The 14,346-nt window shown below is 41.4% G+C and overlaps 1 protein-coding gene across 2 annotated transcripts in view; it reads left to right on the top strand.

The window, feature by feature from the left end:
- The window catches only part of SLC2A11 (solute carrier family 2 member 11), a 103,976-nt gene extending 89,815 nt beyond the window's left edge, over positions 1-14,161 (top strand). For both annotated transcript variants that reach the window (XM_044289749.1, XM_044289744.1), the window contains exons 3-12: positions 2,623-2,783; positions 5,837-5,961; positions 6,075-6,204; positions 7,680-7,828; positions 7,908-8,095; positions 8,208-8,318; positions 10,035-10,136; positions 10,777-10,852; positions 11,460-11,587; positions 13,518-14,161. In XM_044289749.1, the coding sequence (XP_044145684.1) occupies positions 2,623-2,783; positions 5,837-5,961; positions 6,075-6,204; positions 7,680-7,828; positions 7,908-8,095; positions 8,208-8,318; positions 10,035-10,136; positions 10,777-10,852; positions 11,460-11,587; positions 13,518-13,718 (1,371 nt within the window). In that variant the 3' untranslated portion in view covers positions 13,719-14,161. The remainder of the gene's footprint in view (positions 1-2,622; positions 2,784-5,836; positions 5,962-6,074; positions 6,205-7,679; positions 7,829-7,907; positions 8,096-8,207; positions 8,319-10,034; positions 10,137-10,776; positions 10,853-11,459; positions 11,588-13,517) is intronic.
- Positions 14,162-14,346: the final 185 nt, after the last annotated feature.

Genomic DNA, 14,346 nt, shown 5'->3' with positions numbered 1-14,346 from the left:
TTATAAGAGTGCCCATCCTTTCCATATTACTATTGTCTTCTGGTGACTAGGGTACGACATCCGATTGGTGCACCTTGCCATCCTGGGTTAGAGGAGAGCCGTCTTTCACTTGTTATATACACTAAGGGCTTAAACCATTTGTTTTCCCACATATGAGGGGGGAGACCAGTGGATCACCAAGCCCGCTGCTTGTTCCCCAACTGCCTTTTTCTCTAGCTCATATTTTTTTAGCAGAAGTGTATGCTGCGTTTTTTTCAATTTTATATGCTTCCATGAGTGTACTTAGTGGCGTTTCTAGTTATTCCTGGAGGCTCTCTTATTTTCATAGTGCAGTTGCACTTAATAAGTGACTATATTCCATCATTTTTCCTGTGTTCACATATCCCTTCCTAGTATTTACACATTTGGTAAGGGTTTTTGTCCAGGTCCATCTGTTGCTAGGGTTGGCTGGGTCTCCTCATACATACCCATATCCTACAGACCCATTTCTGTTTCAATAGACCTCCCTCGGTCTTTCTAGGTACTATTGTCCTGCGAGACATCCTGGATATCCTGCCCTGACGTCTTCATCATCGTCCTGACATGTTGTTCTTCCCTTTTCTGTCAGCCATGGCCAGGCATGACATTTGGGGTTTTCTTTTTTAGCACCCCTACTTCTTGTCCCCATGGGAGACGAGACCTGTCGCAACAGCAGTTCATTGATCCTTGATCTCTTGATGTGCCTTCCTGGACGTCATTTTCAGTGTGTCTCCATCCAATTGGTGTTCCACAGGGTGTGTTTTTTTCCTGTGCTACTTCTATACAAGCTGCCTATTGCCAGTCTTCGCTGACTTCTTTTTTCTTTCTTCGTCCCATATTGTCACAGTTGATTACTCTATGGTAGTTTTCCTATGGTTCTGGTCCTATGGTATCAGTTTCCTTCTGAGTATTCTGGCCCATGCTATGTCTCCTTTCTCCTTCAGCTTCTGTAGTCACTTCGTTCCTTTCTGGTGACTGACTCGTCTTCATGATTGTCCTTCTTTGTGTATATTCTGTGCTGCTATCCAGTTTTTCTGAAGTCTCCTGAGCCCTTGGCTTAGTTTACCTGGGCTATCTATGCTCTCTCTGTGGAATGGCCTACCTGTTACGTGTTCTTCCTGTTGTATTCAGGGTTTCCTGTGCATCCTTCCCCTGCATTTCCTTGCAGGGTCTTATGGCCAGCCTTAGTCTGCTCTTTTGTTCCCTTCCCATGGTACTTGCTATTGAACGTCCATATTTTGTGTCCCCCAATCATATGAGTGAGAAAATAGGATTTTTTTTGCTTACTTTGTAAAATCCTTTTCTCGCGGAGTTTGCTAGGGTCCCACCTGTTCTTGCTTATGACCCATCTCCAGCTCGCTGGCATCAGAGTTTTCAGTGATGCTAGCACATACCACAGGTGCCCCTGCCACTGATCACAGCTCTGTGCTTGCTTGATCACTGCACCGTAATAATGTGCCGCTGGTCCTTAACCCCCTTCTGGCTGCACTGCACCGAATTCCACTTCCATTTATAAAATACAATTATATTGGTTCCAAAACCTTCTGTAATAAACCAGCATAGCTCCCTGAGATGTAGCTTGACAATGAGATGTGGTTCACACACTCGCCACTAAATGGTGATACAACAGTACTTACCAAACTTTTCTATATAAACACTCCAAAGTTGCAGACATCATTTAACCCCCTGACCGAGAATTGAACAGATCATTGCTAATGAGCATTCATAGTAACGCTTGTTAGCTCTGATCTGGCGGTGTAAATGCACTGCTAATTACTCGATGAACGAGTGAAATGCTCATTCATCAGGTAATTGGGTCATTTGTGCTGCGCAAAAAATCCTTGTTTCCCAGTAGCAGATTCTGCTGTGTAAATAGGATATATTGCTGAGAAACAACCAGTCTGTATAGGGAAGAGCAATGCCATTAGCGATCTCTCCTCCCACATACTGTGGAGGAGCTGGAGAAAATCGCTACATGTAAATGGACAGGTCTCCTCCGATAGCGATCAGCAGAGTGTCTTTTGAAAAAACCTCGTCAAGCATCGGCATTCCACCAAGCTTTGAGATTAGTTCTATTCCACCCCTTCCTCCCCTGCATAAAAAATAATCCCTCACATATATCCCTAGAGATGCATATGATATACAACGACCTACAATTTCCTTCTTCCCTAACTAGGGGAGAGATCTATATATGTGTATATATATTTCTTTGACTTTAAAAGTAGGGATAAATGAATGAAAGACAGGTGTCTGGACCAGGTGGACCAGAAGAATAAACAGCCAAGGGCACTGCCAGAAAGAAAAAATGTAATGTACTTAACTATACATAAAAAAAATATATATATATTTTTTTGGCATGCATATTGCAAAATACTTCATTTGCAATGCCCTACTCATCGCATAGTAATACTTTTCATGGGTTAAGCCCTATAATAGAAATATAAAGAGAGGCAAATAAATAGCAGATTCACAATAGACTCATTTTGCATATTTAAGTGAAATTTTACACCAATAACCTGTATATTACTAACTAAGAAGTTAGATATTGCTATAGTTTATCATGGAGGGTCACATCTTTCTCATTATATTTTATTCCCTCTGCAGCATGTTCAAAAATTTGTGAATGAGACATGGCTAGAGCGGTATGGATCAGAGCTGGACAGCTGGATAATAACCCTCATCTGGTCCATAATGGTCTCTGTGTTCCCACTTGGTGGTTTCCTGGGAGCACTACTGGCAGGTCCTATGGCTATCAGGCTGGGAAGGTAATGTACTGTTTTAACAGTTTTGGAAGCCAAAATCAGGAGTGGATCTTAAAACGGGAGAAAGTATAAAAGACAGATGCAACTTCTCCTCCACTCCTGGTTTTGGCTTCAAAAACTGCCTCAAATAACCTGAGTGTGTGGCTGCACCATAATTTGCCTTTATTATTTATTTATTTCCTAGGCGAGTTTCACATCAGTAGTGAAAATTATTTTTTGTGTTTTGGTATGTCAGGCACCTATAACTCTTAAATATAATTAGGGATGAGTGAATTTCATATTTTGAAGTTCGTGTGCGGGTTCGTGTTGTGGTATTTACTGAATTGCATTATGGATTCAGTTACCACAGACCATAACGCAATTCCATGATGGAATGCATAACAGACGGATCCGTTATGCATAACAGGACGGATCCGTTATGAAGGAATGAATTATTATGATGGAATGAATAACGGAATGCCTCTAAAGGCATTCCGTTATGGAATTGCGTTATGGTCCGTGGTAACGGAATCCATAACGCAATTCAGTAAATACCACAACACGAACCTGCACACGAACTTCAAAATATGAAATTCGCTCATCCCTAAATATAATGTCCATTGGGTTCCCGTTATGGATTACTTTATTTTTTGTCCTTTTTTTTTTTTTTTTACATCAAACAGTGATGGAAACCCCTGGTGGAACGTCCACCGCCAAAGTGAACCTTGTGTGTTTTGAGAGTAACGGATGTTGGCATGAGTTTCTCAGATTCTCCACTGTCACCCATAGTGAGGAGGGGCCTGAATGATGTGGAATTCAAACATGTGTCCTGCTTCATTCAGTGTCTATGGAGCTAGATTTGGCTGTCTCCAGCAGTCCCATAGTCTTGAAATGGAGCAGCAGGGCACATGCTTGAGGGCCACTCCATTCAATCTCGTCCTCACTGCAGTCATACACAGAGGAGGAATAGGAGGCTCAGGACCCCTGTTCTAGTGATCAGACATTTATCATCTCACGTGTGGATAAGAAATAATACGTCCACTTGGAATGGAAATGCCGGTTTTGCTGCAATTCTTTGGTGAATTCACAGCAAAATATGCATATTTCCATGTGGAATTTGTTGTCGCTTTGCCTACAGGATTAGGTCTGGGTGCTCTTATTAAAGACATTGGTTTTTTTATAGCAAAATCCAATACCCACCTTGTACAATCTTTACTTATGTTCTTACTGCAGTCATAATTGACTATGATTTACAGTAGATAAAGTATATAATAACACAATAATTTTTATGGAGCAGAGTTCAGAAAATAACCAGATAACAGCCTTGCCAAATCACAACCGTCGTACTCATCAAGGTTGTCACTGGTTGTCAGTAGCAGGATTTTTCAGATTTTTTTTACCTCCATAGACTCAGTCATGACTGGGTTTTCTTATGTGCATCTCACCACACTCTCAAAATCATCACACAAGTGGTCATGAAATTACCTAACTGTATATGTGATGAGATCATATATTAATTCACATACAGCATGGACATGAGGGCACATGTACAAACCAATACCTGAAAGAACTCTGACGCTTTAAAGGGTATGTCCAGATAATGCATTTTCATCGTGGATTTAGGGACGAAAACTGGTCCGAATCTGCTCTGGAACCGCATCCCATTGTTTTCAGTGAGAGGCCGTGCCGCAGTTCATGTGGCTGAGGATTTTGGTTGTGCGGTTTTCAAGACTGCACCAACAATGTACAGGTCCATTTATGGCGTGGTCACCGTGCAGACCCCTCGCAAAGCTGCAGCCACAGCCTGCTCGCAGTTTAGCTACATTTAATTGAAACCCATGGCAGAAACCGCAGCACAGCCGAGCAGTTTCTTCTGAGTGATACGCAGAGGATTTTGCCGTCTGCACATACCCAAACATACTGTGGAACAGCTCTGATCCTGGAATTGACATGAGCAATGGTACCCGGTGGTTGCAGTTGGAACTGTGCCGCTGCTACCAATGAGAGGAGAGAGGGGAGGGGCTCTGGCCTCTACACCACCAATGAAAATAACCAAAGTTTAATACAGATACAGGAGGTGGGTGCCGGGTGTAGAATCACATAGCCGGCACCCGTCCACTATGGTAGGGAGCTGCTATCAGCTGCAGTTAACTCCTAAGGTGCCACACCCGAGGGGTTAACTGCCGCTAATCGCAGCTCCCTGTCATAGTGGACAGGTGCCGGCTATGTGATTCTGCCGCTGGCACCCGCCTCCTGTATCTGTATTAAACTTTGTTTATTTTCATTGGTGGTGAAGTGGCCAGAGCCCCTCCCCTCTCTCCTCTCATTGGTAGCAGCGGCACAGGGGGAGGGAGAGACTGCTTCCTTCTCCCCTGTGCTGCTGAGGGAACATCTGAGAGCAGCTCGTGCCATGTTCTGTAATAGCCTAGTATCAGTAAAAGGCAAATCCCGGTATCGAATCGATACCCATACAAAAGTATCCGTGCAACCCTAATTGGTAGGGTTTGACTCCTGACCTATCAGCTGTTTGAAGAGGCTTCTGTGCCCCTTTGAGCTGGTCAGGCTCTTCCTAGGCCAGTGATGTCATATTCGGTGGTCACATAGCCTGATTGAAGCTCAAGTTCAGTGAATTGGCCTGGGCAGCAATATCAAGCACAGCAGTTATACAAATGTGCGGCACTGTGCTTGGTATACTGGTATACTCACCAGAGCGCTACAGCCTCTTTAAACAGCTGATTGGCGGAAGTGCCAGAAGTCAAACCCCCTCTAATCAGATACTGAGGATGGGCCATTAATATTGAACTCCTGGAAAATGCCTTTAATATCCACACCATTTGTCAATTGACGCAGAAAACTTTTCCACTACACGTGGATGAGATTTGTTAAAACCTCATCCACTTTGTTGGTATTGTATCTCACAGAAGATCTTCTGCCCCCAAATCTGGAAGGAAAATCCACATAATTTTCACTACACGTGGACGCAGCCTGAAAAGTCACATACTCATTTTGCTTCTTACTGACTTTTTCCATAATAAAAATTACAATATTTTTTGTCTGTCATTATCTTTCTTTTGTAGAAAGAAGTCCTTGCTCTTTAATAATCTGTTTATTATACTGTCTGCAATCTTTTGTGGGTTCAGCCGCTATGCCAAGTCCTTTGAGATGATCATACTGGGGAGAATCTTAGCTGGTGTGAATTCTGGTGAGAACTGGCCACTTGACATGGGTGAATTAGTGTTAAAATCAAAATAATACATTGCTTTGTTTGCAGAATAATAAGGCTTTAATGTGCACTTTTGTCTTCCCTTTCTCCAGGAGTCAGCATGTGTATTCATCCTATGTATCTTGGGGAAAGCGCCCCCAAAAAACTACGTGGCACGGGAACTTTGTCGTGTGCAGTCAGTACTGCCACTGGGCTGGTATTGGGCCAAGTGGTAGGACTCAGGTATAATGGAAATAACTCAACAGTCCTGAGAATGTAAAATGTGTTTTTTACATTGACTTCACTATGGTATACTTTACGTTAGATCATTTTACACCATATTTCTGTAAATGGCAGGTTGTGCAGGACTACATTAAAGGGGTCTCACTCCAGAAAATGGCATTCCTTAAGTGGACAAAGTTAAAACCTCATATCTGCGCTTCAGTGGTGGCAGTAACCCCTGGATACGAGTAGTATATAATGCCATTGAAAAATGAATCAAGCCAGCAGAGGAGGCAAAATGGACAATCACAATTTAATTCTAATTATTAATTTTAATTGTTTTGCAATTCCCTGCAGTCATGACGGTTATTATCTAGTTGATCCCAACTGTAAAGAACACACATGTAACAATATATTAGGGATTTGTAATTCCTTATTATAATATTTGGCATTAAACCAAATGAAAGTTTAAGGTTACGCAATTTTTTTCATCCAGAGGACAGAAAATCCATTGTGGAGTACAGTAGCAGCAAAGGGGATGCGGTTTTATTAATTCTCATTGACACAATGTCTATGGTGCAGATCTTTTAGGTAATTCGCTAGATTTTTTCCAGAGAAAACTCAGCGCTCTGAGCATTAAAATTATATGAACATGGTTTAGATATAGCAAGGTTAGTCATTTACTAATATATTTTCTGCAGGAGAAATGGCTGTGTAGGCCAGACTTGCATGCAGTCATATGAATATGCTTCTGGTGTTTATCTCCTGCTTATTTGCCTCTTACTTATCTCTACTGCTCCCTCACTCTCCCTCCCCATCTCTGGTGGGATTGTGTTTCATATGCAGGGCAGCAGATAATGCAAAGACAGTTTGCAATAGAATTGCAGTGCAAACAGGGAGCAACTACAGATTTTACTTTAACACCCTGTAAAAGAGAAGAATGCATGTACCTGAAGCAATGTCTGTGAGATCAGAGAGTAATCATGGGGACTGTAGTTCTTCACATTGGTATTCCCACCCACAGCAAGCCCTGGCAGCATCAAAGCCAAGGTTCAGCACAGTTAGGTCAGATAAGGAAAATTAAAAGAATTACTTTTGCGCTATAGTTATATCATCTGATGAGTATACAGGCATATACATATCGTTTTCTGTATTTATAGGTACAGAAAACCTCTTTAAATTAATGAAAAACACATAAGCTGCAAAAACATGAGCTTTCATTTGTGTAGCTTTCTGTACAGAAACCACAAGATGTGTGTGGCTTTTATAGCAGATAAAGAAAGCAAGGGTAAACATTTGCAAAGCTGTGGATTTCATTAAAAAAATGACTGAAATTCACTTCAGTATGTACAGTGGTTCCTAACAAGAGAATTTCAATGCAAGCATGCATGTACGGTAATTGGAACAATTCTGACTGGTACAAAAGAAGCAACTATTCCAGTATATCTCTTCACATGTCTTTGTGTAAATCCTATGCATGTTATATCTAATTTTAGGGAAATATTGGGCAGCGAGGAGGTATGGCCTTTTCTCCTAGCTAGCAACGTGGTTCCAGGTATCCTACAGTTGATTTTTCTACCTTGGGTTCCTGAAAGCCCTCGATATTTGTTAATTGATTTGAAGGACAAGGAATCCTGCATGGTTGGTAAGAATCTTGTCAATAACTGATAAGAATGTACCCATTGTAAATTTGTCTTGTTTGCTGAACTTATTGTTGTGTACAGCTTTACGCCGGCTTCGGGGAAACTGCGATTTTAGTAGTGAGGTGGAGGAGATAATGGAGGAGCAAGCAGCTATACAAGGACAGAAACCAAAGAGCCTTTGTGAGCTTATACGGGAGACATCCCTGCGCCCGCAGCTTCTCACAATAGTGGTTCTCAGTAGTGCCATGCAACTCTGTGGTAATGACTCGGTGAGACAAAATATGACCTCTCATTTATACTTGTGTATATTCAGGTCTGTTGATCTTCCATGTTTTACCACATTAACATTACTTATCGATATTACATCTTTTGTCTCCCTAGATGTATTTCTATGCATCCTATGTATTTCAAGCAGCTGGGATCTCCTCGGAGAAGATTCAGTATATTGTGATTGGCACAGGAAGTTGTGAGCTCCTCACTTCCATCGCTTGTGTGAGTAGTATTCTACTGAAGGACTTTAGTAGATGAGGAAAAGCGTAATGCTTTGAACGTTTGAATTTCAGGCTCCATATTTCACCATTCACTGCAGCTTCGAATGTGAGGCTACCATCATCTTTTAGACTTGGCTACTTCATACATAAATTGGACTTGAAACTGTTTAGCATATGATTAGTTATGCAGATTCTTGTCATGTAACTGCATTGTTACTGTTTTGCACCTAAAATTCTAAATTTTGATTTGTATTATTTTGTTAGTATTTTGTAAATCCACCTTTGGCTTTCAACACTGCCTGAATCCTTCTGGGCATGCTCTCGATCAGATTCAAGCATGTATTTACCGAAATCTATTCCTAGGTCTCTTCCACACGTTCCCAATGTCGATGCATACTGGTCGACTTATTTGAATACAGCTTTTTTCTTCAACTCTACCCACAATTGTTCAATTGGGTTGAGGTCTGGGGACTGTGGGGGCCAATCCAGCATCTTTACTTCATTGTCATTGAACCATTTCTCTGCCAATCTCGACGTATGCTTCGGGTCGTTGTCCTGCTGGAACGCTAAGTCGTCCTTTTCATACCCATAGTACTCGAGTGTATGAAGTAACTTGTCTTGTAGGATACTCACATATAGCATTGAGACCACATCGATGCTGGTCAAGTATCCAATGCCTTTGGCTGTGAAACAACCCCATATCATCAGGCTTCCTCCACCAAACTTGACAGTTCCTTTGTTTCTTCGAGACCAATTTGTACCCATTATAGTCCAGTCTGTTGTCTGTCTCGTCGCTCCAAATGTAGTATACAAGCAGAAAAAGATTGTTCCACCACCAGGAGCAAAACAGTAACAATGCAGTTACACAATAAGAATCTGCATAACTAATCATATGCTAAATAGTTGCAAGTCCAATGTATGTATGAGATAGCCAAGATGATTGTCTATAAAATGATGGTAGTCTCACGTTCGAAGCTGTAGTGGATGGTGAGATATGGAGCCTAAAGATCAAAAGTTCAAAACATTGTTACCCTTTTGCTCATCAGTTTATATTTATAATTTATGCAACCCAAAATGTGTAAGCAGTGTACTGCCTTCCTGTGATGAATTTTAACTGGTACCAATAAAGCCATGTAGGGTATGTTTTATTCATGCGGCATGCTGGATTTTCTGCCTACACAAGTCACGGGCCTTGGCTTTTCTGTGCATCCTTACAGCACTCATGTGAGCTGGACTTTTTTTGTTTCTCTCATGTAGTACTGTACTGTAGGAAGGCTCTATTAAATAGCTAATAAGTGCATGCACTTCAGAAATGCTAATGTTTTACTAGTGAAATGTACATGCTGCTTGGCTGGAAGATCAAAGATTGGCACTGCTACATTGTATGCCGAACGTGGTTTTAAGTTACAATAATCCAGGATTGTATATTGGAAATATTGTAGCCTGAGGCCAATTCAATGTGGTTTTCCCACGACAAACACTTATATCCTATTTGTAGGATAAGGGATTCTTGTCTAATCGGCAGGGTCCAACCGCTGGGGCTCCGATCAGTTACGAGAATTGGGGCCCATGTTTCCACCACCTGAATAGAGTCATGGCCACGCCTGTATGCTGTCATTCCATTCATCTCCATAGAACTAGAGATGGGTGTCGTTAACTTAAGGCATCACTGTACGAATAATATTTGTATGTACCTTACAATGATTTTATCTTCCAGACTTTAGTCATTGATCGTGTTGGACGCCGTGTACTCTTGATCGGAGGGTACAGCTTGATGTCTGTATGGGCCGTGGTTTTTATGGTATCCTTATCTCAACAGGTACAAATGTTTTGGATTTTCTAAAACCACTGGGGCAAATGTTAAAGACTGATATAAGTATAGTGGAAAATAATTCTAGTTTCTTAACACTTGTTTGGTTCTTAAAAATAGGACAGATGCCCCTGTGCCTAAAACATATTGCAGACTAATATTTCAATATCTGTTAGGCTGCACTACTGAATATATAATGTGTTAATATATAATAATAAATTATAATCTTTATTTCCCGATCCTCCCATACATACAGTATGTAGTGAATAGAGAGAGGGTAGAAAGTCACTGACAGACTCCTTTGACAGCTGCAGCTTATATACTGTACCTTCTAACAAGGAATCAGCAGTTGAAATCCAATATGCATGATCCTCATTACCCATGACATCAAGGAAGAGTCGTGAGGTCTCATACACATTAGATGGTCTGCTGAGCCCGTCAACATCTTCAGGTTTGGACGATGCACCTGTAATGTCTATGGCCAGATTAAAACACTATCAAAACATTGCTTTGTTAACAATTGACTGTTGTTCTGAGCACAGAGAACTTTTGGTTGTATTTTAGTAGTTTAGTAGTTTAATAAACCCTAGCGGACTTCATTCAGACTGTGCTCAGCTCCTGAACTAAACAAAGGTTTCCTGTTTACTAGGATCACCTTATGTGGATGCCGTATCTCAGCATGGTCTGTATTTTTGCCTACATCTTGAGCTTTGGAATTGGTCCAGGTAAATAACAAACAGGAACATAAATGTCCATGAATTTTCCAGGGGGTATGTGTTCAGGCACACAACCTGGAAACAGGGGCGTAACTACCATAGCGGCAGACCATGCTACTACTATGGGGCCCAGTCTTAGTTGGGATTATCTCATCTTCTACTGGAGGTGAAAACCTGGTCAGGATTCTACCTTCTAAAGCAGGGCTGGCCAACCTGAGGCTCTCCAGCTGTTGCAAAACTACAACTCCCAGCATGCCCAGGCTACCTACAGCTATCAGCCTACAGCAGGGCATGGTTGGAGTTGTAGTTTTACAACATCTGGAGAGCCTCAGGTTGGCCATGCCTGTTCTAAAGGAACAACTTTTAGCAAATGAAGCAGTGGAAAAATGGTCCAAGGGTCATTGAAAAGGGTTTAGGCAGAACCTTTCTGTCCTGTGTGGGGGAGCCTGGTTTGATCCTTGCTATTGGGCCCTTACTTCTCTATGTACGCCACTGCCTGGAAATATAATTTATTTAAATATACAATCATTCTTCTCATACAGTTGCAGTGTTCACACATTTCTCTGTATTTTTAGCACCATAATTACTTGTTTTTCTGTTTCTGCCTAAACTAAAGCTGGAGTTACTGGTTTAATGCCGGCGGAGATATTTGACCAGATGGCCCGACCTGCAGCATACATGATCTGCGGCTCCATCATGTGGCTTACACTATTTGTGGTGGGCTTGGCTTTCCCTTTTATTGTGGTGAGTACAGACTATTGACATGTTTGTGGAGTTCATTCAGGCAACCATATACTGTAACATTCTGTACAGTGAGGTGAAACAATTGAAAAACAATAGGCCTGGCTTCCTTATATATTTTCTATATGTGCTTTTCATACAGTGTGCCCAAACCAACATTCATGTGTAAAGATGCATTCACACTGTGCAGTTTTTTTTATACTGCTAACTAATGATCCAGAAAACACAGACTTGTTACGATACTAAAGATGAATGCAGGACACACTACAATTCTTTTACGAACAAGAAAAGCCAGACAGTGAATATTGCCATTTAAAGGGGTTTTCCAGGTTCCTCATATTGATCGACTGGTATCTGATACCTGGCACCGGCACCGAACACCTGTTTTCTGCAGCCACTAGTGCTGTAACTACTACTTTGAAGCCAGAAGCACAGCTTCGTTCCAAGTGTAGTGGTTGCGCCAGGTTACTGCAGCTCAGCTCCCATTCACTTCAATGTGTGGGGGGTCCCATAAACTCTCCTGCTATGGCAGATGTCAGGGGAGAGTAGGATCAGCTGTTGGATGTCAACATGCCTGACAAGAATAGGACATGTTCTATTTTTTGTGGGGCAGCAGAACGGAAGTGTGCACACACTGTGTGATGTCCGCATCTTTTGCGACCCCATTGAAATTGAATGGGTCCGCACCCGTTCTGCAAAATTGCGAAATGGATGCTGACCCATTATGTGGTCATGTGAATGGACCCTCATCGTGACTGTTCGGAAAGTGAGATTTTATGCCACTTAAAGGGAAGCTGCCATTGCAATATGTAATTTTTAGTTAATATAATTAACTTAAGGCTAGAATCATGTAGTGCCCAGTGCATCCCCTCTCTTATTTTTCAGTGGCTTGGTTTTGGAGATTTTAATCTTTATGTTACTCCATATGCTGATTTTCAGTTCAAGTTAAGTGGGCAGTGACTTGCTTCCTTTAAGTCACTGTTGCTGCACCCTAATCCTGCGCCATGTTTGCTGCTTTCCCCCGTCATCCTGCTGCATACGACAAACAAGAGTGTGCGCGCCTCCCCTGGTTGCGCGCATTCCCACACTCTTGTTTGACGTGTGCAGGTCCATTCCAGAGATGACGTCAGCTGGAGAACACAAAGCTCCCAAGCGCAGACGCACTGGAGAAATCTGAGTTTATCTGCGCGAGAACAGAACAAGATGTCTCAATGCAGCAATATGACGTGGGCACAAGGAGAAGAAGCAAACATGGGGCAGGAGGCAGGAGTAGAGTGTGGCAACAGTGACTTCAAGGAAGCAAGCCACTGCCCCCCTGACTTGAAACAGAAAATTAGCACATGGAGAAAACACAGTATAAAGATTAAAATCTCCAAAAGCAAGCCACTGAAAAATAAGAGGAGGGATGCATCGGGCACTACATGATTCTAGCCTTAAGGTAATTATATTAACTTAAAAGGACATATCAACATGGCAGGTTCCCTTTAAGATGATACGGTAAACGTGCATTTAGATAGGACAATTGAGCAGATGATTGGCGGCACTTTTACACTGCCAGATAATCGTTAACGAGCGTTCAAGTGAACATTTGTTAGCGATTATCTTGTGGATTCTCAGCTTGCGTAAAGGGGCTTTAAGGCACTCTTCTCAATGCATTTCTGCCCTATGCTCGTTGTGTATGTTGAGAAGTTCCCCCACATACATGGCAACATGCCAGTAGACTCAATAACCAAATGTACAGTATATGTCGTATTGGTATGGTATATGAGGCCGTTATATGTTGCCATGGCTTTTTTTCCCTTTTTTTCATTTCTTGCAAACGTACGTGTGTACTTATCCTCGATCATACACTTGGTTTTCCAATTCTTGCCAAAGGTTTTTGCCTGCGAATATTTATACTGCCACAATCTAATGAATGTTCCTTCTGTTTCAGCAAGGACTTGGTCATTTTTGCTTTATGCCGTTTCTACTGGTCTGTGTCACCACTGCTGTATATATTGGATTCTTCATCCCAGAAACAAAAGGAAAAAGTGTTTTAGAAATCACTGAAGAATTTACAGCGCGTAGAGCTAAACCACACAGTGAGGAAAATGGCTGGCTTGGTTCTCAAGAGATCAAAACGACTAGTTTGTGAGAGGAAGGAATATTGTACATTATAGAACTGAGCGCACTGAAATAGTGTAGCTCATCCTTTACTTGCAGCAATAGAGCTGGAATTTAAGAGAGAAATGGAAAATCTTATCTAAAATGTCTTCCGAACCTGCCTGTACTTGCACAGTTTGCACATTTTTAATTGCCCTTCACATTAATGTGTGTCCATCCACTCCAAAAGAAAATTACCTTCGCATGATCATCTGTCTTAAAAGCTGCTAAAGAATTCTGTAATACTTGAACTAGTCATATCATTGGTTTATACCACTTATAATGGTGTTATATTATTACTGCTTTACTTTTCCTAATGCAGCATGATATTGTTGTCCCCAAAATCTCTGTATTTATTATGAGATGTAAAATTTACATAGACTTGCTGTACCACATATATGTAGTCATTTGAAAATATATGTTAATTGTTCTGTGCTTGTTTTTTTTTCATGACAATCACATCTTTACATGGATCTCCCCTCTGTCAAATTAATTTTTAATTTAATTCAGAAATACAATAATTATGGAATTAGGAAGAATAGCTAAAGAACCATAACATTAAAAAGGTTGGACGCTCATTCATTACTTTCCTAAATGTGGTGGAAATAGCGAATTATCTT

This window comes from Bufo gargarizans, chromosome 1 (assembly GCF_014858855.1).
Source record: "Bufo gargarizans isolate SCDJY-AF-19 chromosome 1, ASM1485885v1, whole genome shotgun sequence".
NCBI lineage: Eukaryota > Metazoa > Chordata > Amphibia > Anura > Bufonidae > Bufo > Bufo gargarizans.
Note: the sequence above shows the minus strand (reverse complement) of the source record. Positions and strands in the feature narration are given on the sequence as shown.